We start from the raw sequence: 21,613 nt of genomic DNA, 5'->3' as shown, positions 1-21,613 counted from the left end.
CTGCTGTCTCTGCTTTTGCTGCCCTTGGGGCTGGTGGATAACAGCTGGTAACTCTCCCTTGGGTGGCACTTCCTCTGCATGAAAGAAGCTGGGCAAGTGATGCCTGACTATCTGCCACTGGGGCTTCCAGCAACTACCCCTGCAGCAGGGCAGAGAAGGGGGAGTCAAGAAGGAAAAACTCAGGGCGTGAGGTTGGCTGGTATTGCCCAATCCTGGGTCAGGATTGGGGTGGAGCTGTGGAGCCAGGATGACTGACTGGAGAGCAGTGGAATCACCTGGGCCTTCCTGGAACTCCCTGCCCCTGGAGCCATGACTGGCTTTGCATGACTGGAACCCTGGACTGTTCCAGGAAAAGGCCAAGCTCTTACTGGGAAGATGCCTCAGTGAAGTTAGGCACGGAGACCTGGCCGCCCATGCAAGGGCTCTGAGTTCACCCCGCAACCTGCCCTGCACCCCAGGCAGCAGGTGTTTGGTGTGCTGTGACTGGAAAGTCAGCACAACAGGAAACAAATGGATAGAGATATTTCAAAAGAGGATAACTTGAACAGCAAAATAAATAATGATAATAATGGAATAAAATTAATACCCATGAGTCCAGACTGATATAAATAAATAAATAAATAAATAAAGAGAAGGGCTAACTCAGTAAAATTCCAATTAATTTAGAAAGAATGATGGAAATAGAAAATCACCATTTGGCAAACACCACAGTAATAACTATTGACAAAAAAATCAATGGATGCTAAAACTGATGGGCAAAAGTGTGATAAGAAACAGGATATTTGTATAGTTTCAAAGTACCTCCCCATAAGATGCTTATTAATTACAAAGGAATAAATAGTAATTTCACAGTGGAAAAACCTGGCAGATACCACCTTACCAAGAGATCAAAGTTAACATGGCCAGTAATAAGACATATTGAAGTCATGTACCTTTGGTATGATGCCCTGAGAAGGGCACAGCATCACTTCTGTGGTGTTCCTGCCCGAAGTGCCTAACCTCAATCTAATCATGAAGAGGCATCAAACTGAAATTTAGGGACTTTCTACAGTTCTCTTCAAAACTGTCGAGGTCATGAAAGACAAAGCAAGACTGAGGAACTGTCCCAGAACACAGAGGCTCAGGAGACACAACAACCAAATGCAGTGTGGGATTCTGCTTTAGATCCTGGACCAGAGGAACAGCACCAGTGGGACAATTAATTGGTGACACTTGAATACGGTCTGTAGATAATAGTATTGTGTCAATGTTAATTTCCTGGTTTAGATCGTTGTGTTGTGGTTCTATAAGATGTTAACATTAGAGGAAGCTGGCTGACAGGTATACAGAAATTCTGTGCACTCGTTTTGCAAGTCTAAAAATTATTTTAAAATAAAAAAGTTTAAAAGAGGGGGCGGGATGAGGAAGGAGCCCAGGTTCTAGAACTTAGCTGTTCCCTAGGAACCAGGACTCTGCGGCTTTTGTGGGCAGCTCCCTGGGCCTTATTCTCCCTATTGGTAGCTGGCATTTGTCCTGGACAGACTTGGAAACCCCCACAATTGGAAGGTCCCCTTATCCCCTCCCCCATCACAGTCTTGGCATCCACTCTGGGTGGCCTGTGGACCCCAGGGAAAGGCAAATGTCAAGTCCATGTCCACCTTTCTGGGGACATTGAGTTCTCATCTCGCCTCTCTGAGGGAGGTACCACCCCCACCTCCAATACAGATCTGAAAACTAAGGCTCAGAGAGAGGAAGCCACCGTCTCTAGGTCATACAGCGGGTACACACAGAGCCAGATTCAAGCCCAGCTCTGTGTGACCTTATGCTAGTGCCTGTGACCACCTGGCATTATTCCATTACTGCTTAATTCAAGTAGAGGCAGCAGGCATTCACCAAGCACTTGCTGTGTGCCAGGCTGGCTGAGACATTGATCCTGGACCACAGGTGCTGTCCTGGCAGAGAGGAACCCTCATACTGCTAAGCACATGGCAGGCAGTGCATCACACACACATATTCGTTCATTCAGTCTCTGTTCTTGCCTGGTCCTGGCTCAGGCTGGTGGGTTGGATATGCCCCTTGCCCTGGGAGCTCCAGACCCAGTAGGGGAGCAGACAAGTAAGTAAGCAGACAAGGCAGCTAGCTGTACAACGATACATGCTGTGATGGGGGTGGCAGGGGCAGAAGAGAGGGTGAAGAGGGAAGATGGTTTGGAAAGTCTGGGAGATGAGAATATTGCCTGACCATGGGTGATGCAGACACTGCACTACTTGGAGGGATTATAGTCAGAGAAGTAGAGTTGGGGGAGGATGCAAGTGGGATCCTGCTGGGGGGGGGGTGTCCAGGATCAATGAAGCTGGAGTTTGGGAAGGCTGCCTTGGTAGGAGACAGGGGAAACAAAGGCCTGGAGGTCTGGACTGGGGCTGTTAGTGTGCCCGGCCCAGCTTCTGGGGAATCGTTCCAGAGAGGTGTGGTCGGGACACATGATTTCCAAAGTCATTAGGTTGTGGTTGGAGGGGATGCTCCTTCATGGGTGGGGACAGGGGTGGGGGGGTGGGGGGTCATTTGAGCTTGACTCATTTTCAGTGAAGGAAACAGATTGTGGATGTGCAGCCAAGGTGGGGCCGGGGCAGACGCAAAGGGGTGCTTCGTTCCAGCCTTAAAGCAGGATGTGTGCAGCCTGCTCTCCGGAGAGGGGAAGAGCTTATGAAGAAGAATCACGCCCTCTGCACTTCCCTGAGGAAGAAGGACCCAAGCGCTGCTGCTCTCCTCCTGGGTGCAGAGTGGATACCTCCAGGCAACTGGGTCTGGCTCTGGTAGGTTATGGCCATTCTTAGAGTGGGGTGGGCCCTGCCCAGGGGCCACAGGGAAAGTCTGAATCCAGTGGGCTGAAGAGTGGGCACAGGTGTGGGAGAGGGAGGTGCTAAGAGGGCCAGTCTGGAGCTTTCTCTCTAAGGCAGCTGTTGGAGCAATTGCCCCAGCAGCTAGGGAGTGAGCTGTCTGCTGGCTCCTTCCCCACTTGACCCAGGCTCTGAGAATCTGCCTCATGGATTCTGGAAATCCCTGAGAGTGGGTATCAGGCATGGCTGGGTGGTCTCAGTTTCTCCAGGTGTACTATGACAGGGACAGGTGAGATGTCTTTAAGGGCCTCTCTCCCAGGGTTGAGGTTCCCCAGTTCTGTGGTCTTCTTTTGCAAACATCCACACTCTCTCCTTGTGTCCCCCCAAACTCTCTTGTTACCCCTCCAAGTTCTCAGCCCCCTCCTTCTGCTTCAAACAGTCCCAGTATTCCCTCTCATCCATCCCAGCCTGAGCCAAGTGTCATTTTAGGGCCTGGAAGGGAACCAATAGTTATGTGCCAGGTACTCATTTAATTATAAAAACTGCACGAAGGAGGCATTTTATAGGTGAGAACAACTAAGGCTCAGAGAGGTTAAGTAATTTTTCCAGAGTTACTCAGCTTTTAAGAAGTGGACCAATCTATTCTGTCTATTCTTCCATGCTACACAATGCTGAATGTACCACCCTCCCCAGGGGTAGTGGGGGTGGTAGTTGTGTTTCATTTTGAACCCAGCATAATGCTGAAATACGAATGCAAGGAGTTCTAGGGGTGAAATTTCAGGCAACAGTGAGAGAGGCAAAGAAGAAAAAAGCAAAAATGACTCAGGAAAGATGGGCAAATCATACCTTCATCTATGGCAGCAACTTCTTGAAGAGTCGGGCTCTAAAATTGCTTAGTCTTTATTAACTGAAAAGAAGCTTTGGGAGGAGGGATTGCTGTGTGATTTTATCAATGTCACGAACATCCCCAATTCCTGATAAGAGCCAGGAAACATTGAGTGATGTGGGGTCCCAGGGAGCATGGGGAGCCCGTGGACCTCACGTATCCCAGGGAGCAGGAGGCAGCATGTCTATCAGGAGACTCCGAGGGGCCCCTGCCTGCTGGGACTGGATGAGGCCACTCTCCTCCAGCCAGGCTTGTGATTCCACAAATCCAGGGGGGGTTAGTGCAGCAGACGGCGCTCTGGGCATGAAAACAGACAAGATACACCAGAAGGCTCCCAAGGATTATTTGAGGGAGGGGTGTTGGGTTATGGGGAATTTTTTAGCCTCTTTTCTATTTTTTCTTGTATTTCCACGTTTTACATTGAGCCTATATTACTTGTGTAATCAGGAAAAATACATATTAAAAAAACGAGAGGGAGAGAGTGTGTGTGTGATGGCCCAGGACTCAGTGATCAGGGTTTTGGGTCAGCTCTGCTTGGCTTATGGTGTGGCCCTGGGCTTCCTGTGCAACCAGGGAGGTGACAACTGCTGCTACTTCACCAGGGAGCCAGGAGGACTTGCAAGGACCAGCATGTAAAAGAGTGTCTGAAATTTGGAGCCCCATGTAAATGTCGGAGCTGGCTACTGTTGTTTTCATTGTGTTTTATATGTCACAATGAATCCAAATGCGATGCTCCCCACGGTGGACCAAGCAGAGGGCAGCTGTCCCTCCTGTGAGTCTGAGGGAAGGGCTCACAGCGGCAGAGCTCCCAGTGTGTGATCCTGGCTCTGGCTCTGGAGCTGACTGCAGGGACTTGATTTCTGATCCTGCAGGACACTTGCTATGTGTTCTTGGGCACATTATTCTCCCTCTCTCAGCCTCAGTTCCTCATTTGTAAAATAGAAATAACAATAGTGCTTGTCTCATAAGGTTGTTGTGAACCGTAAGTACATTAGTACATTTGAAACTTGACATAAGGGGACCACAACTGGCTTGTTATTTCCTTTGAGAGGCAATGTAACAGTTGTTTAGGAGAATGGCCTCTTGGGTTTCAGTTCCTGGCTCTACCACTCACTTGCTCTGTGACCTTGGCCCAGTTCCCTAACCTCTCTGTGCCTCAGTGTCCTCAGTGTAAAATGGGGCTAATAGTATCGAACTTCTATAAGGTAAATGTGAAGATTAAATAAGTTAAAATATGTAAAGCTCCTTGCCCCAGCACCCAGCACATCATCAGGGAGGGCTCCATGGTCTTAGCTGTTATAATGATTGCACTAGATTCAATCCGCACAAAATCCTTTGCTGTAAGTATTACTTATTTTGTGGATGAGAAAACAGACTCGTGGAAGTCAAGGGCTCTAGGGTGAAAGCCCTGACTTTGTCTTGGAGCTGACAGGGCCTGAAAGTTTAAGCCCAAGGACATCCCAAACTGAGCAGTGAAGCCGAGACCTGGCTCTGCCCCCTGAGTTGGTCATTCATGAGTTCTCTCCCTGCGTGCCATGGTCGTGGCACTAGACTTCTTTCCTCATGTCTTCCTTGTGTGGCTCTCAGTTCCTTTTCCTGTTTCCATTCATGCACCACCAGTCCCCCACCCCCGTCAGCCTTCCATTCAGGCTTCCTGAGTGATGGTAGCCTGTCTGCACTTCTCCATCTCTAGTCCCCATCCTTCACAGGTATCTTTTAATAAGCTGGCCCAGACTCTGGGCCTGGGTTCAAATCCCAGATCTGCTACTTACCAGCTGTGTGGCCTTCAGCAAGTTTCCTAGTCTCTCTGTGACTCAGTTTCCTCATATGTAAAATAGAGATAATAATAGTACCTGCCTCAGAGTGTTATTGCAAGGATGAAATGAATTAATGCATGTAAAATTCTGAGAACAGAGCTTGGCCCACAGTAAGTGCTATGTAAGTGGTGGGTATTATTATTTTTGTAGTTATTATACACAGTAGAGTTTAATACCTGGTGTTTTTCCAAACACAGGAGGAAGAAAATAGAGAGATCCCAACACTGTTACAGTTCCCCTAAAGGCAAGTTTTCTGCCACATTTGCCCCAACACCAGAGCACTTTCTGCAGCTGGACACTGTGGTCAGAGTGTGAGTTACTTCACAATTCCTTTGTCAACTTTTCCAGCCACAGCTGGGTCAGGAATGCGGGATGGGAATGCCAGTTATAGGCAGAGGGAGGCCACTCCCAAGCAGAGCCAGGGTGGACTCCAGGCTTTGGGACTCCATCTCCACCCCAGTCCTCCCACAGCAGTCAGGGGAGCCTCCTGAGGGAGGGAGCTGGGGGTGGCCACAGGGCACATTCCATGACACTGGTCCAGGGAGCCTCTGCCAGCTGGAGGCAGCACTGGGCCATTGCTCAAGTGGGAACAGTGGGGACTCCGGGCCCGTCATGCTTGATGGTCACAGGCTCCCAAGGCCGCGGGGGCAGAGCTGGCAAAGGCTGAGGAAACAACCCACAGAAGGAGGGGTCTTGGTTCAGCTGTGTCCAGGGCATAGTAGGGGAGGCAGATAACCTGTCAAGGGAGAAATGAAGCAAGAGAAGGGAGGGAGAGAAGTGACTGTGCTGATTAATTCCACGATCATTTGTTGAATGCCTCTCAGATGCCAGCCCTGTGCTGGTGAGTTCCAACCCCTGGGAATCCCCAGTCTAGCACAGGAGGCAAGTGATCCTCAAAAGTGACTACTTTCAGGAAGTGGCTACTAAGGCCGAGAAGAGACCTTCTGTGAGTGACTGAGGGGCTGGGGCACAGGTTGCACCAGGTCAGTGGGCTGGGCAGGCTTCTGGGAGGGGAGGATTTAGGTTGCATTTTAAAGGATATGATTTCCAGATTGTAAGGAAGCCAGTAACATTATTGTTCATTAGAAGTGATCTCAAATGTTATTCTTGGTCTTATATTCTGAAAGCTGGTGTGGCCTCTTAGGGTCACATTTGATCTTGTTTATTTGTTCACTGGTCTCAGCTGCGCTGTGGGCAGCACACTCAGCATGGGAGGGAGCCTGCATGTGACCCTGCCCTCAAGGGCTCTTGGCTGGGGAGGAGGGCAGCTGTGGGATTGACGTGGAAGATGGAAGAGGGAAGGTGGTGGGAGATAGCGAGACAGGCAGGGTTTGGTCAAGGTCCACAGGATCCTGATCAGGTATGCTGGCAAAGGTTTAACAACCAGCACTCAGTGATGGGGCGGAGAGGGGAGGCACATGCAGGAGAGAAGGGGAGCTCCAATTGGTAGAATTTACCTTGCTGTAAATATTCCCACCATGACCAATTTCAAGCTACCAAATTAACATCACTGAATGCAGAATTAGTTAATTCATGACCATTTGTTGAATGCCTCCCAGATGTTGCATAACTGGCTCTCACAAGCCTGTAGGAGCCAGCTACAGCACATTGCTCACTTTGAATCCTCTCTACTATTTGTTGCTGAGACCAGAAGTCCTACTATCAGAGGCTCATCCTTCAAATTCAAGTTTGGTCCATGTTGAAAGGGGGATCTGGGGGAAAAAGGTCACCAGTTCTACCTTTTGTTGTTAGGGCCATCCAATCCTGGGTCCATCATTTGCTGATGTGAAGCCATGGGCAACTGGGCTTCAACTCTCCAAGCCTCAGTTTCCTCATCTGGAAAACGGGGATCATAATCGTACTGCTTCCCAGAACTGTGGTGAGGATTAAATGAGAAAATTACATGTGAGCTCACAGAAGGAGCTCAACTAACATGACTGCCTCCCTGACTAGATGGACGTAGCAATATCCTCTCTCTGATGCCTCAATGGCGACTTCTCTGAGAGGCCTTGGGAGGTGAGCCCTGGATCCTCAGGAGGAGACATTACTCACTAGCCAGAGGTTCTTGCTAAGTCAAAGCTGGAGCCAGCCCAGGTCAGCAGCCTCAGGAAGGCACCAAGAGGATGATGTTATTTCCCCAGAGATAAGCTGTGGTTTGCCTCTGTGCCCTTGGCTGCATCGTAGGGGAAGCTCAGCTGACCGTGGCCTTGCTGTCCCTCCTCCTCGGAGCCTCCCTCTGTGACCTCTGTATATTTCTCTGGGTTCCCCAGAGGTTCCACTGCAGAGCTTCATCTGGGTTGCCTTACTACCTGCTAATCTGTACTAGGAAGTAAATAACTGATACTCCCATTCATTCCTCTCAAGGTGTTGCTGGATAGGCCAAATGAACTCACGCAATAAGGAAAAGTAGTGAAGACAGAAAAGGAAAAACAGACTAGGCTAGAGGGACAGTTAGGGATGGGGTAACAGAGACCTGAAGGGCAGTCAGGAACACGAGGTGATGGCTCAGTGCAGCCACTGACTACTCACTGCACGCTTTGCACGAGTTGTTCCTCTTCTTTGGGTCTCAGTTTCCGTACCTGCAAGAAGGAGGTGGACACAATGCACTCTCACTCCCTCAGTCTGAGGTTCTGAGGGCAAAAGGGTCACAGGAAGTGTATTACCTATTGCCACTGTATCCAATTACCACAAATTTGGTGGCTTAAAACAACATAAATTTATTATCTTAAAGTTCTAGAGGTCAGAAATCTAAAATGAGTCAGCAGGGCTGCATTCCTTCTGGAGGCCCAGGGGAGAGAATCTGTTCCTTGCCTCTTTTAGCTTCTAGAGGCTGGCTGCATTCATTGTCTTGTAGCTGCATCACTCTGATCTCTGTATCCATTGCCACCGTCTTCTTTTCTGATTTGGACACTCCTGCGTTCCTCTTCAGGACCCTTGTGATTACATTGGGCCCACCTAAATAATCCCCATCTCAAGATCTTTAACTTAATCACATCTGCAAAGTCTCTTTTGATATATAAGGCAACATATTCACAGGTTTCAGGGACTAGGATGTGGATACCTTTGGGGAGCTATTATTCTGCCAACCATAGGGAGGCTGCGTTTTGCAAGGAGGCTCAATAAAGTTTTTGGGGCATTGACAGTGGAATCTACAGAGGCTCACCAGCTGATGAAGGCAATATCCTGGGCAACCAAGACAAGACTTCCTGAGCCCAAATTACACCTTCCTCCAGTGGCCCCTTTGGTAACTGCTGGATGGGGCAGAAGAAAGGTGGAAGATGAGATGGGACAGGGGACAAGACACTGCTCCTGGACTCTGAAGCCCCAGGATTCAGATGCAGCTCATCCAGTGACTTCCTATATGATTGTGGAAAAGTTGCTTTGCTCCTGGGTTAGTGGAGCTGACATTTCCTTCCTGGTTTGCCTTACAAGACTACCAAGGTGGATATGAAGGTGCCTGGCCAATTGTCATGTGCACATGGGGTGCTGATTGCTGTTGTCCTTGGTATTATTGGTAAAAGTGATGGGAGGGGCTGGTGGCCCCAGAAGTCAAGAGGACCTGGAAAGATTCCCAGAGTAAAGGTCAGGAGGCCAGAGGCCCCAAGAGGGAAGGGAATAGAGTGTTTCAGGTGGAGGGGGCCTTACAAAGGTGGCCTGGTCCAACCATGAAACATGTTGACCCTGACCTCTGGCTTTGATCAAAGCAATCATCAGACTTGGTTGTTTGTTAAAGCAAAAGTCAGGGACTTTGAGAACCCAGGTCAGGATCAAGGTCTGTTTAATTAGTGGCAACTCCTGATTAACAATCCCTAATCAGGCCCAAGTGCAGAGGAGCATGCCCTCCTTCCAACCCCAGCAGCTCATAGACTCCCAACACCAGACATGTACTGGGGGTGTCCTTACTGCTACCCAGGAAAGGGAGGAGCTCAGGGACAGGAGACTCCAGATGCACAGGAAGGAAATAGAGGACCAAGACAGGAAGGCACAGGGTCAAGTTCCTGAGGCCAGTCAAGATAAAGGCAGTCAGATAAAGCTGCCCAGGCTGAGCTCCTAGGGGGCAACAGGGCATGCATATGATTTTCTCCAACATCTGGCCCAGATGCCATGTGACAGGAGCCCAAGGGTAGGGCAGAAGCTCAAGGAGTAGGAGGACTCCAGGGCTCCCCTGGGAGGAGTTCTGCCTCAGTAGCTTTGGATATTTCCATCAGCTGTGAGGTCACAGTGTCACGGATACTAGAAGGGTCAGCTAAAGGCCTCAGTCAACATTTCTTTCAAAATTCTACCTGGAAAAAGATAGAACTTTTACCAGGAAGGACTGGAGAAAATGTTTGCAATATATATGCAAAAAGCTAAAATCCTTACTATTTAAATCCTCTTATAAAATGAGAATCCCACCCCTTAAAACAATAAATCATTTACAGAGGAAATATAAACTGGCATTGAACATATTAAAAAGTTCAATCTCACTTGAATCAAAAAATAAAAAGTAAAATGCAGAGCTACAAGGTGGAGGTGATTTGTATTTCTCAGTTTGTGGCCCGTTGTCCTCACCAGCCTACAGGCCCCACTCTGGTGGCTGTGCATGCTTGCCTGCTTGAGCCACGTGTTCTTTTTTATCTCCTTCCTCTCTTCTCCCCAAACCCTCTTCCCCACTGGGGAACAATCTTATGTCTCTCTCCTTCTGGAACACAGAACAGGATTGAGCATAATCCTTGGTTCATGACAGACTCTATCACTGGTTCATGTGAGGCTCTCTTTTAAAAATTATTTTTAATAGTACAGTTAAAACCTGGGAAACCACTGCCCCAGAGGGAACTTGACCATAGACAGTGACCTGCCCCCATCCCATGCCGCTGGCTTCTCCTGCCCAGGCAGCTGCTGTCTTGAATCCTGTGCCTGTCGTTCTCTTGCTTTCCCTTTCATCTCTTTGAACTCCTTCAGAGTATATATATTTCATTTTTCTTAATTTTATTAAAAGAGTGCCACTTGTATAAATGTATTTTTATGGGACTTGGAGATAGTGGACATATTCAAAAGGCAGTAAGGAGGTAAAGACTCACAGGGTATGGTGAAGGGGGTGAGAAGGGCATCTGGGTGTCTCCCACATTTCAGCCTTATGTGACTGAGCCGTTAATCATTCCATTCAGTTAGATGGAACAGGAAAGGAGAAGATAGTAGGAAGATGATGGACTCAGTTTTGGGCAAAGCAATAACGTAAGCTAACATTTATCAAGTGCCTACTCAGTTCTGGGCACTCTTCGTAGAGCTTGAAGTGCTCCATGTGAATTATCACATTTGAGCCTCATAAGAACCCCACAAAGTAGGCGCTATTATTATTATTATTTTAAAGATGGGGAAACTGAGGGATGGAAAGATTTACTAGATTCTGAGTCTATCAACATGATGGATCACACCTTTCTGCTGCAAACCTAGAAATACTGGATAAAATATTCTTAAAATAGTAAATATTTATAAATGAAAATATTGACATAAAACTAAATATTTATAAATGAAATACTGTAAAAATAACAAAAGCAAGGGAAATCCTCAGGTGATAGAAGTAAAGAAAGCTTAAAGCCAGTCTCTTGGACATCCTAGAGCAGTAGCAAAAGTGGGTTTGGAGAGAGTAGGGATGCCTGGTTTCATCTTATTTCTCTCACGCTACTCTCTGGTCTGCAGAGCTCCAGGACTGTCCGCCCAATATGGCTGCCACCGCCTCCCCTCTGCCACTCACCACTGAAGTCACTAGTTCTGAGAACAGCAGCTCCTTCTATGACTACGAGTACTACCTGGAGGATGTGGCCTTCATGCTCTGCAGGAAAGATGAGGTGGTGTCCTTTGGCAAAGTCTTCCTGCCAGTCTTCTACAGCCTGATCTTTGTGCTGGGCCTGGGCGGGAACCTGCTTCTTCTAGTGATCTTGCTCTGGTATGTGCCTCGCAGGCGGATGACTGAGGTCTATCTGCTAAATCTAGCCATCTCCAACCTCTTATTTGTGGTGACACTGCCCTTCTGGGGCATCTCCGTGGCCTGGCATTGGGTCTTTGGGAGTTTTTTGTGCAAGATGGTGAGCACCCTTTATACCATTAACTTCTACAGTGGCATCTTCTTCATTAGCTGCATGAGCCTGGGCAAGTACCTGGAGATCGTCCATGCTCAACCTCACCTCAGGCTGAGGACCCGGGCCAGGAGCCTACTCCTTGCTGCCATAGTATGGGCTGTGGCCTTGGCCATCTCCATCCCTGACATGGTCTTTGTGCAGACACATGAATACCCCACGGGTGTGTGGAGCTGCCATGCTGATTTTGGAGGGCATGGGACCATTTGGAAGCTCTTCCTCCGCTTCCAGCAGAACCTCCTGGGATTTCTCCTTCCCCTCCTTGCCATGATCTTCTTCTACTCCCGCATTGGCTCTGTCCTGATCAGGCTGAGGCCCCCAGGCCAGGGCCGGGCTCTGAGGATAGCCATAGCCCTGGTGGTGGCCTTCTTTGTGCTATGGTTCCCATACAACCTCACCTTGTTTCTGCACTCACTGCTGGACCTGAAAGTCTTTGGGGACTGCGAGGTCAGCCAACACCTGGACTATGCACTGCAGGTGACAGAGAGCATCGCCTTCCTTCACTGCTGCTTTACCCCCATCCTCTATGCCTTCTCCAGCCGTCGCTTCCGCCAGTACCTGAAGGCTTTCCTGGCCGCAGTGCTCAGACGGCAACAGACACCTCGCCCTGCCCAGGCCCCACCGTCCAGCTGTTCTGAGAGTACCAGGCTCACTCCCCAAGGAGAAATGACCAGCATGAATGACCTTGGGGAAAGGCAAGCTGAAGACTCCCCCAACACGGGGGACATGGGGAAAAATTAAGCCTGGGTGGCCATACCACAGTCTGGTGACAGCACATGGGACCCAGCTCAGTTGGGCATCCACCAAAAGTCCTCTCTCCGAGGGCCTGAGTGACCATGTTGCTAAACCCAGTGGTCAGTTCTCAGTTCTCAGACATCAGCAGCATTTTCTCACCCCCACCTTCTTCCTCCACTTTCTTCATTACCTTCCAGGACACCATATTATCTTGTCTGAATTGCTGCAATAGTTTCCCAAGTGATCTTTGCACTTCCTTTCGTCATGCTCCCCTATCATCTAATCTGCACCCAGCAGCCAGAGTGATCATGACATCCTCAGGCATCACGCCCATGTCCTTCAGAGTAGCCGAAGGCCCGCCGCCTACCAGTCTGCCCCCTTCCCTGTAGCTCAGTGGGGAAATACTGTTGCTATATTGTTTAATATTGCAGCCTTGATGGTGGCTGTAGGTCTGGCAGTCAGGAGGGGCTGGAGGTACTCCGCCTAGGAGCGTGGGAGCCTGCAGGTAGGAGGCAGAGTGAACATGTGTTTCTGGGGGTTCAGGAGGATACGCCTCCCTCTGCCTCCCATATCCCCTCTCAGGAGCCTTCAGGGCTCCCTGGGACCTGTACAGTCAAGTCCAAAATCTTTGTCCAACTTCAAGGCTGGAGCTTTCACAAGCAGAATCCCGTACACCATTCTACCCTTCTCCTCCTCCATTCCCGTTTTCATTTCCTGGACGCCAGGCACCCCTTGATGTTTCCCACACATTCCCACCTCTGTGCTTTTATGCTTGCCGACTCCCTCATGTCACAGGGATCATTTTCCAACCAGGTATCCCTTCACCCTTGTCTTGTAACTGAATCCCACTTGCTCTGGGAAACCACTTCTGAGTCACTTTTCCCTGTGCTTAGGCTAGAGGTCAGGTAGAGCATGGGACTTGGGCAGCATGGGACCAGTTCCCTGGCACAGTGATTCATTTGGGGTGGGGACATGACTCAGGCAGAGCTTGTGAAATGTAATGCCACTGGAACTTACTAGAACAGAGGCATGAAACTGAAGCCGAGAGGATGCGAGGTCTGGAGCTGCTCCTCCATCAACTCGAATTCAGGTGATGTGATAGCACAGTGAGTGAGCAGACACTGGGGGCGGTGTTTGAGCCCCAGAATCTAAGGCACAGCTGAAGCTCATGCCAATCCTGGACTTGGCAGTTATACAAATCAATAAAGTCCTTTCCAATTTGGGGTGGCAGTGTTTCGTTACTTGCAATCTAAGGATTCCTGACTTATATGCCCTGCCTGGGTGCTTTTCTCTTCACGTCTCCAGTGGTTGGCATCCTCCCTGCCCGCTGGCACATCCACTGAGAAGCCTTTCTTCAGGGAGCCCCTGGCCCACAGTGACTTCTCTCTTTCCTGAGCTTCTAAAGCATTCATTGCTTTCCCCCTCCTCCCAGAACCACCTGGCACAATCTGCCCAGATCTTGCCATGTCTGTCCTGCAAAACCCAGCACAGATCCTGGCAGACAGTAGTGCTCAGAAGGAAACTTTTAGGTAGATGGAATGGAGGACCGGAGAACACGTGGCTGGGCGAATGTAAGCTCCAGGAGAGCAGGGATGTTGCTGTGTGTAAAATCTGCATCCCTCGTGCTTAAGTAAGAGCTCAGACTGTAGTAGGTACTCACTAAGTATTTTTTTGAATGAACAAATGGATGGATAGAGAATTGAGCAGGTGCTCAGTATTCTGCCTGCTCCTTCTTGTCTTCCCCTGAGCTTCAATGGATGGTCCAGTCACAGCACGTGTGTCATGAGCCGGGCTGTCCGTGGATGTTGCCTGAGTTGACCTTGCTGATTTTTCTCTCTGTCTCTGCCACCCCCACCATCTCTTTCAGTTCTAGTGCCTTTAGTTCTCTCTCCATAAGGTCCCAGACTCCCCACTATATGGAAGGACTCTGAGCTCCCTTGGTCCCCTGGGAAATGAAGCTCTGGATCTGAAGATGGTGATTTGTTTGAGGATGTCGGGCACAGGGTTCTATTTTAGGGCTCCTGAAATCTTGCCCCACAAGGGACCTCAGTCTTCCCACATGGCAACCAGACTGGTGAGGTACAGCCTGAGCTGTATCAACAGGGTCTAGGTCCCTGACTTGGTCCCAGGCCAGAGTCCCTGACTTTGTGCCCATGAAGCTCAGATGGGATGGGGCAAGGTATGCCAGGCAAGGGACACCTAACAGGGCTTCTCACCAGCACTGGCAGATTTGTGTGTGTGTGTGTGTGTGTGTGAAGTCTGTGTGCGTATATCTGTGTTGCTGTGTGGGCTGTGTGTAGTAAGTGACTGTGTGTGTGAATCTGACATGAATGTGTCACTGAGTCCACGTCGCTCTGGGTATGTGCCCACGGGTTTTTTATATGTTCCTATGAGTCTTTCTCTAGCTATGTAAGTGGAGGTGTGTGGTATCTGCAAACAACAGGTATATAAGAAGTGCCATGAAGCCTGTGCCCAAAGGGGAGGAGAAGGGCTGGCCACAGGCCACCCACTGGTTCCTCTCACTGTCTTGGTTGCCAGGTAGTGCAGCTGACCATAATGTGGGCTCTGACTGCAGCACTGTTTGCGAGAAGGCATGCTGGCACTGCTCAAGGAGTCAGTTGGTGATGGGCTTTCACAGCCCGGGACAGGACAGAGCCCTCTCCATCCCCACCTTATTTTCCAGCCTGGACCTTGGTCCCTCCTACTGCTCTCTGTCTGCCCAAAGGCCTGCCTAGCTCCCTGCCTGCACTGCCCAAGCCTCCCCCAGGGGTCTCAGGAAAGTCCCCAGGATTCTCTTGGCCTTCAGGCTCTGAGGCAGGGTGGCCTCTTACCCCACTGACCAGGGAGAAAGGCAGGCATGGCTCTGCCTGGGACCAGGGCTGCCCACCCTCCACCCTGTGAAGTGTGGTGTGAGCATTCACAACAGTTACTGCCTATGAAAACAACATCTCTTTTCTTTCCCTCGTGCCTGTAGTTCCACCATTGGCATGCCATGCTTGATCTTGCTTTTCTATAAGATATCCTCAGAGAGAAAACACTGAGTGGGCTTTTCTCTGAGGGAGAAAAAATTTGGTACAGAAATGAGGAATTGCGTCAGGACAGACAGTGCCTAGCTGTATCCTTGGGGGTCTCTGTCTTCCTCCTGCCTTGAGGCCTCTGCCAGGGAAGGAAGTGTGGCTCTTGTAGAGGGTGTCTTTAGCAGTCCCCATGCCAGGGACATGGAACTACATGTGATATGGGCCCCTCCCCTGCTGGCACATGGGCAGTGGCCTCTAGGTGCACAGTCTGATCGGGGGGGCTCACTGGTGGACATCCCTGACTGTGGATGGTACACTTATATTCACCTCACCTGCATACCCTCAAATGGACCACAGGATCCATGAAGTTCCTGGGAGATCTGCACAAGGTCGCTCTCAGCTGAGACCTCTTGGGCCTGACTTAGTGCACGTGGGTCCTCAGCCCTGCCCCAGCCTGTCCACAGGCCAGGCTCCTGGTCCATATTCCTTTGGATGTGGGGAAAGGAAGCATGTAGCACCTCGGTCTGGGCAGAGCCAAGGAGATGTGTGAAGGCCCTGCATCTCTGCTCCTATCCCCACACCTCCTCTGGCACAGGGCCTAGCTCTGTGGGGAAGTTGTTGGTAAGTTCCTTATGGATGACTCCTGGCCTCCCAGCCCCCTTCTCCCTCTCCTGTGCTCCCCACACGACCCTTCTTGTGCTCCTGCCCCCTTGTGGAATAGGATGGGATATCTTGGCTTCGCCTAGTCAGTCAGATCTCTATCAGGCTCCAGGCAGATGTCATCGTCTTGGGGTAGCTAGACTCAGAGAAAGGCAGGCTCTGGCCCAGAGTCACATAGTTAGTAGGGACAGACCCCTGCCCCCAGCCCAGGCCCCTGCCCCCTCTAGTAGTCTATTATCCTGGCAAAACTCAAGGAAGAACAGGCAACCTCAAGAGAAAGGAAGAGGCCAGTCAGAGATGTGGGATAGGAGTAGCAGAGAGAAACCCCACCGGGTGGTTCTTGCAGGGGATCCATATTGCCCAGGCCTCCCTTCTCCAGGACCCTATACCAGCTCCTACAGTCACTTTCCCTTATGTCCCAGCCCCTGCTAGGGCCCTGCCAGCAGCACCCTCTCCCCCTCTCCCAGCCCTGGTAAGCATGCCTGGCAACAGGGATTGTCTCCATTTCATACGCTGGAAAGCTGAGTAAGGGCAGGGAGGGGAAGAAAATGATTTGAGAACACAAAGCAAATTAGATGAGACTGGAAGTCAGGTTTCTATAATTTAATCTACATCTATGGAATTGAGGGTCAGAGGTGAAGGAATAAGGAATCAAGCCCTATGGGCTCCTGTATGGAGCAGACGGCAGCAGGAGGAAACCAGGACACAGCAACGACACATAACAGATGTTGGCGGAAGTGAACTGCCCTGTATTGAAAATTTGGGGACCAGCTGTGGCAAAACTTAAATGTCAGGTGTGTGGAGGTGATGGGGAGCCAGTAAAGTAAAGAGTGACAATCAGAGGCACTTTTGGAAAAGAATCTCTGGCAGCAGGGGGAACTGATATGGAGAGAAATGCTGAGTTCTGAGCTATAGGAATGGCAGTGGGGTGGGGACGGGGGGACATGTTTCAGAGGCACCACAGAGGGTTAAGCTGACATAGCTGGGGCCTGGTTATATGAGGGTGAGAGACAGGGAGGAGGAGAGGGTGTCTCCACCGTATCTGCCTTGGGGGATGGGAGGAGTGGTGATGTCCTGAGGAGAGAGAGGCAGGGAAATCAGGAGAAGGGGGTGGTTCAGGGCAGAGGTGGGGGAACAGATGCTGCTGCTGAGTTCTGCATGGGCCCAAACTGAGTCAGAGATGCTGTGAGACCCCCATGAGGAAATTGGGGGTCTGGAGTTAGGAGACAGCTCTAGGCTTAGCAATAGTTATGGAAACCAAGAGAGGGGTTGAGATCACCCAGAGGTGGGGTGCAGAGGGGAGATGAAGGCACTGAGGAGAGACCTTGAACAACTCCTACAGGAAGGGCAGCATTTCTCTAGACCTACTCTATTCAATATGCTAGCCACGAGCCACACATGGCAACTGAGCACTTAGAATGTGGCTAGTCTGAATTGAGACATCCTGCAAGGGTAAAAAGTACATACCGGATTTTGAAGACAATACAAAAAAAATATGTAAAGACATTTCATTAATATTTTTGTATTGATTACATGTTGAAATGTTAATATTTTGGATATATTGGAGTAAGTAAAATACTTATTAAAATGAATTTCACCTGTTTGTTTTTACTTTTTAAAAAACATGTCAACTATGAAATTAAAAATTACACCTAGGGCTTGTCTCATATTGCTATTGGATGAGACTGTTCTAGAACCTGAATTCTGCAGGATGTGGAATAGTTGTTGAGGAAAAAAATAAGGTGGGATGGGAGGGTGGAGGCTAACATTTGCAAGATGCTGCGTTTCTCACAGTAACCAGTTTCTGTACCACAGGACTTGTCAAGGCATGCGTTATCTCCCTAACTGAGTTGCCCACAGATATTTCCCTTCCCCTCGACTTCCTAGGAGAGAAGAGTTCCACAGAACCCACTGTGAGAGATGGTGTTTTAAAGAGAGAATAATAGGCCTGTGACATGACTAGAAGGAGGCCAGAGAGCAAGGAGGGCAACCAGGACAGAGGTGGGGGTGCCACAGAACCAGAAGGACGGGTGGTCAGTGGGGGTCTGGGGCTTCAGAGGGACAAGAGGAGGTGGAGACCCCAAGGGAGCCCCTCTGGCCACGCTTGCAGCCACCCTGGCAGAGCTCACTCAGTAGGCTGCAGGCGGTAGCGGAAGCGCACGTCGTGGCTGGGCTGTGTGGTGCCAAAGCCCCAACGCTTGGGGTCCACAGGTGGCACAGGTGTATCAGGGTCCACCAGCTCCAGGTCAAAGTGTGTGACCATGAGAAGAATAAAAAGCTTCATTTCACTGAGGGCCAAAAACCTCCCAGGGCAGATAGAGACGCCTGAGCCCCACGGCATGGTATAGTGGTGGATCTTCTTGCCTGCCTTATAGAAGTCCACTTTTCTGCTGCCATTGGGGTTGAGGAAGCGATCATATTTGAAAGCAGTGGGGTCGGGGTGGATGTCAGGGTCCATGTGCACTGAGAGGTAAGGGAAGAGGGCCACAATGTCTCCACTGCGGAGCCGGTACTCCTGCCCACTGGCCATCTTCAGGGTATGGTCACCGTGTACCACCCTGAGAAGGGTGGGTGCAGCCCCCAGCCGTAGTGTCTCCTCCATCACACTGTCCAGCACTGGGGTGTGGTGCAGGGCACTGACCTTGAAGTTGAAAGACTGCCTGGCCTCCAGCCTGGCCTCCCCCAGGACCCGTGTGGCCTCCTTCCTCACAGCTCGCATGGCTTCTGGGTGCTTCAGGAGGAACAGGAGGGCCCAGAAAGAGGTAGGACCTGTGTTCCCCTGGGAGGCCCAGAGCATCATGAAGTTGAACTTGTCCTGCATGGCTGGAGCCACTTCCTGCTCTCTCAGAAACTGAAGCATGTAGGATATCCAGTTGCTTATGCCATCCTTCTCCAGGTTGTGTTTCACAGAGAGTGTCTTATGAAAGAGACGCTGGAGCCGGCCCACTTCTAGCCACTCCCGGGGCCACAGCAGAGAGTAAACAAACCTGGGGAACAGGCAGTCAAACTTGCGGAAATGGATGAATAACTCCTCTGCCTGTAGCAGGTCTTGCTCCTTGTCTTTTGTGTAGCCAAACAAGCTCAGGTAGCCAGCCTTGAACAAGATGTCGTAGCAGAAGTGAAAGAGGCCATCCTCACGCCAGCAACTGGCATCTGGACTCCGGCCCGTGGGCCCCAGTATAACCAAAGACAGGCTGTCCAGCATGACTTTGTTGAGATCCTCCAAGCCATCCCCCATGAGGTGCTTGGTGCTGGCTGAGTGTATCATCCGGTGGTCTCCCTGCACTGAGTGGTATCCAAATACCTTTAGCACCAATTTTTCCGCATACTCCACAAAGTCCAATTTTCTCTGCGCATCCTTGAGGATAGGGCCAAAGGAGAGGGGGTCCATGACAAAGGTGAAGTACTGGCCCCCAAGCTGCACCGTGAACACATCCCCGTGCTTGGCCCACATGTGCTTCAGGAATTCCAACATATTCTTCCGGAAGGCCACAGCATGGCCCAGCCATGGTATGGAGCCCTTGTCCAGAGGGGGCTCCTGGGGCCTGCGTTGCCGAAGCAGCCCCAGCACGCACAGGTACCCCACAATGGCCACCAGCAGAACTCCCAGCACTGGAACCCAGAGCACCATGGCTGTGCTCTTCCAGGTTGAGCTCTGGATACACTGTTCTCTGGGTGCCAGAGAGGTTTTGAGAGGCCTTGAAAGATTGGGGATGGAAAGCTCTTTTCACCTGGATCTTGCCCTGGCCTGCAAGTTATAGTAAATAACGCTGGTGAGTCAGTACCTGGGAGCAAAATGTTCCCCTGGATTTCACACTTGCTAGAGCCTGGTCACGTGGAAAGAGGAGGCGGGACCAGGAAGAAGCCCAGAGGAAGCCTCTAGAAACATTGCACCCCCCTCACCAGCTTCAGGCTTTGTTCTAACCTTTTTAGACTCAGCTCCAGCATCTTCTCTACAAAGCCTTCCTTGACCCTCATGACTTACTGACCATTCACATGGCCATTTATTTACTCATGCATTCATTTATTCATTAATTTGCTAGCTCATTCAGCAGAAAGGGACCAAGCACTTACTAGGTTTCACATCCACCCCTTCCTTGTCATTAAAAGACCCACAAGCCTTCTAGACTGAGGACCTTTCAAGCAGAGGCCCAGATTTCAGTCTCTGAGCCTCTCACCTGGGGCCCTGCCACTGGCCCAACTGGATTGCCCAGTTCTCTAGCAAGAAGGACAGACTGGGAATCTTGGAATTATGAAATGTCAGAGATGATAGGGACTTCAAACCAATTGCTTTATTTCATGATAAGAATCTAGGCTTAGAGTGTAGTGGGGACTTTCTCTGAAAGCTGCCCTGGCTTGGGTGAGGTGAGCTGACACTTTACTGGGGGCCTTCTGTGAGGTGTCAGGCCAGGTCCCCGTCAGCAGGCCCAGGAAGGAGAAAGCTGTGCCATTGACTCTAAGGCTTTGATCAAGCAGCCTAGCCCATTTTTGAAATAGTTGAGGTTCAGACTCAATTCAACCAGTTCCCATAACATCCAAGTTACTGTTTAACTTCGAAATAACCAGCAAACAGGGACTTTGTCTCCTCAGACAACCATAGGATTGCCACACGCCCTCTTGAGTGAACTCCTTTTTGCCTTGTGCATTTCCTCTGCTTGGGGAGCTGGAAACACCCACACTCTGCCTCCATGAAGTCCTCTCTGATTGCTCAGGGCAACCAGAGCAAGTGCTCAGCACCGTCAACTCTCCCTAGTCTTAGAATCCACAGTAAGAAACAGTCTGTGGACCACCTCTGACAAGATGAACATTGTCCCCCAGCGTTTAATGGATGGAAGCACCATCTTACATTCCTTCTCACCTTCATTCATTCCCTCACACCCACTCATCCATTCATTCCCTCCTTCCTTGGAACAGCCGCATCTATCCATTCAACAGATATTTACTAGGCACTTAACTTCCAGAAATTTGCTATGACTGTGAATGAGATAGACACAGTCCCTGCCCTCTTGGAATTTATGGTCTAAGGAGGGGAAAAAGATAGTGCAGAGAGCATACAAAACAGAAGAACTCATGCTAAGGACGCAGCAAAAGAAAATGGAGTTATGGGTGTAACTGACAAAGCCTTAAAGGAACACCTATGGAATGCCCAAAACCACTAAAACCACAGACACACCCAGAGATAATCAGACAGCACAACTGCAGACCTGGATAAGATGTGAAAGCAGCATAAAACAGAGAGAGGAAGGAACACTGATGCCAGCGAGCCATCCCAGAGAGAGGACAGCATGCTGCTGGTCCCCTTGCTGGTTCCCATGCTTCTCCCTGTCCTCTTCAGCTGGACCATGCCAAGGTCTTTGTGGACTTTTGTTCGTAACCCCTTGTATATTGAATGCTGTGTTTGGTGTTTTTATGATACGTTTTTATGATACTCATATGGTTTAATGTGTGATGTTTGATTGAGTCTCTGTAAAGGAACGCTGGGCTGTTACTGCCCTTCCTGGACCTCAGTTGCTTGCGGCAAGATCCTCTCAATTTACTCTAATAAATTCTTGCATTGTGGAAAGAC

The 21,613-nt window shown here is 50.0% G+C and overlaps 2 protein-coding genes across 7 annotated transcripts in view; one reads left to right on the top strand and one right to left on the bottom strand.

The window, feature by feature from the left end:
• Positions 1–17,639, top strand: part of ACKR2 (atypical chemokine receptor 2) — a 48,432-nt gene extending 30,793 nt beyond the window's left edge. Inside the window, exons 3-5 of one of the 5 annotated variants that reach the window (XM_070237899.1) lie at positions 2,634–2,792; positions 5,717–5,830; positions 11,199–13,593. In XM_070237899.1, coding sequence (XP_070094000.1) covers positions 11,222–12,376 — 1,155 coding nt within the window. In that variant the 5' untranslated portion in view covers positions 2,634–2,792; positions 5,717–5,830; positions 11,199–11,221 and the 3' untranslated portion in view covers positions 12,377–13,593. Of the gene's footprint in view, positions 1–2,633; positions 2,793–5,716; positions 5,831–6,202; positions 6,503–11,198 lie in introns of those variants that run through there. The other 4 variants (XM_023620645.2, XM_070237901.1, XM_070237900.1 and 1 more) reach the window with 4 other exon arrangements.
• CYP8B1 (cytochrome P450 family 8 subfamily B member 1) lies at positions 5,635–21,613 on the bottom strand. 2 transcript variants are annotated; one of them, XM_014731738.3, is made up of 4 exons: positions 18,689–21,613; positions 8,049–8,098; positions 7,259–7,393; positions 5,635–6,255 (listed from the first exon to the last, which is right to left on the bottom strand). In XM_014731738.3, the coding sequence occupies exons 1-4, from the start codon at positions 19,676–19,678 to the stop codon at positions 6,099–6,101; spliced, it is 1,332 nt and encodes a 443-aa protein (XP_014587224.3). In that variant the 5' UTR covers positions 19,679–21,613; the 3' UTR covers positions 5,635–6,098. The 2 variants fall into 2 exon arrangements, with proteins under 2 accessions (XP_014587224.3, XP_070093999.1); XM_070237898.1 differs by lacking the exons at positions 5,635–6,255; positions 7,259–7,393; positions 8,049–8,098 and having other exon boundaries at positions 16,636–19,678.

This window comes from Equus caballus, chromosome 16 (genome assembly GCF_041296265.1).
Source record: "Equus caballus isolate H_3958 breed thoroughbred chromosome 16, TB-T2T, whole genome shotgun sequence".
NCBI lineage: Eukaryota > Metazoa > Chordata > Mammalia > Perissodactyla > Equidae > Equus > Equus caballus.
This window is presented reverse-complemented; position numbering and strand designations above follow the sequence as displayed.

Bases quoted from the DNA above. Each gene is read 5' to 3' on its own strand.
- CYP8B1 (XM_070237898.1), bottom strand. From the start codon at position 19,678: ATGGTGCTCTGGGTTCCAGTGCTGGGAGTTCTGCTGGTGGCCATTGTG.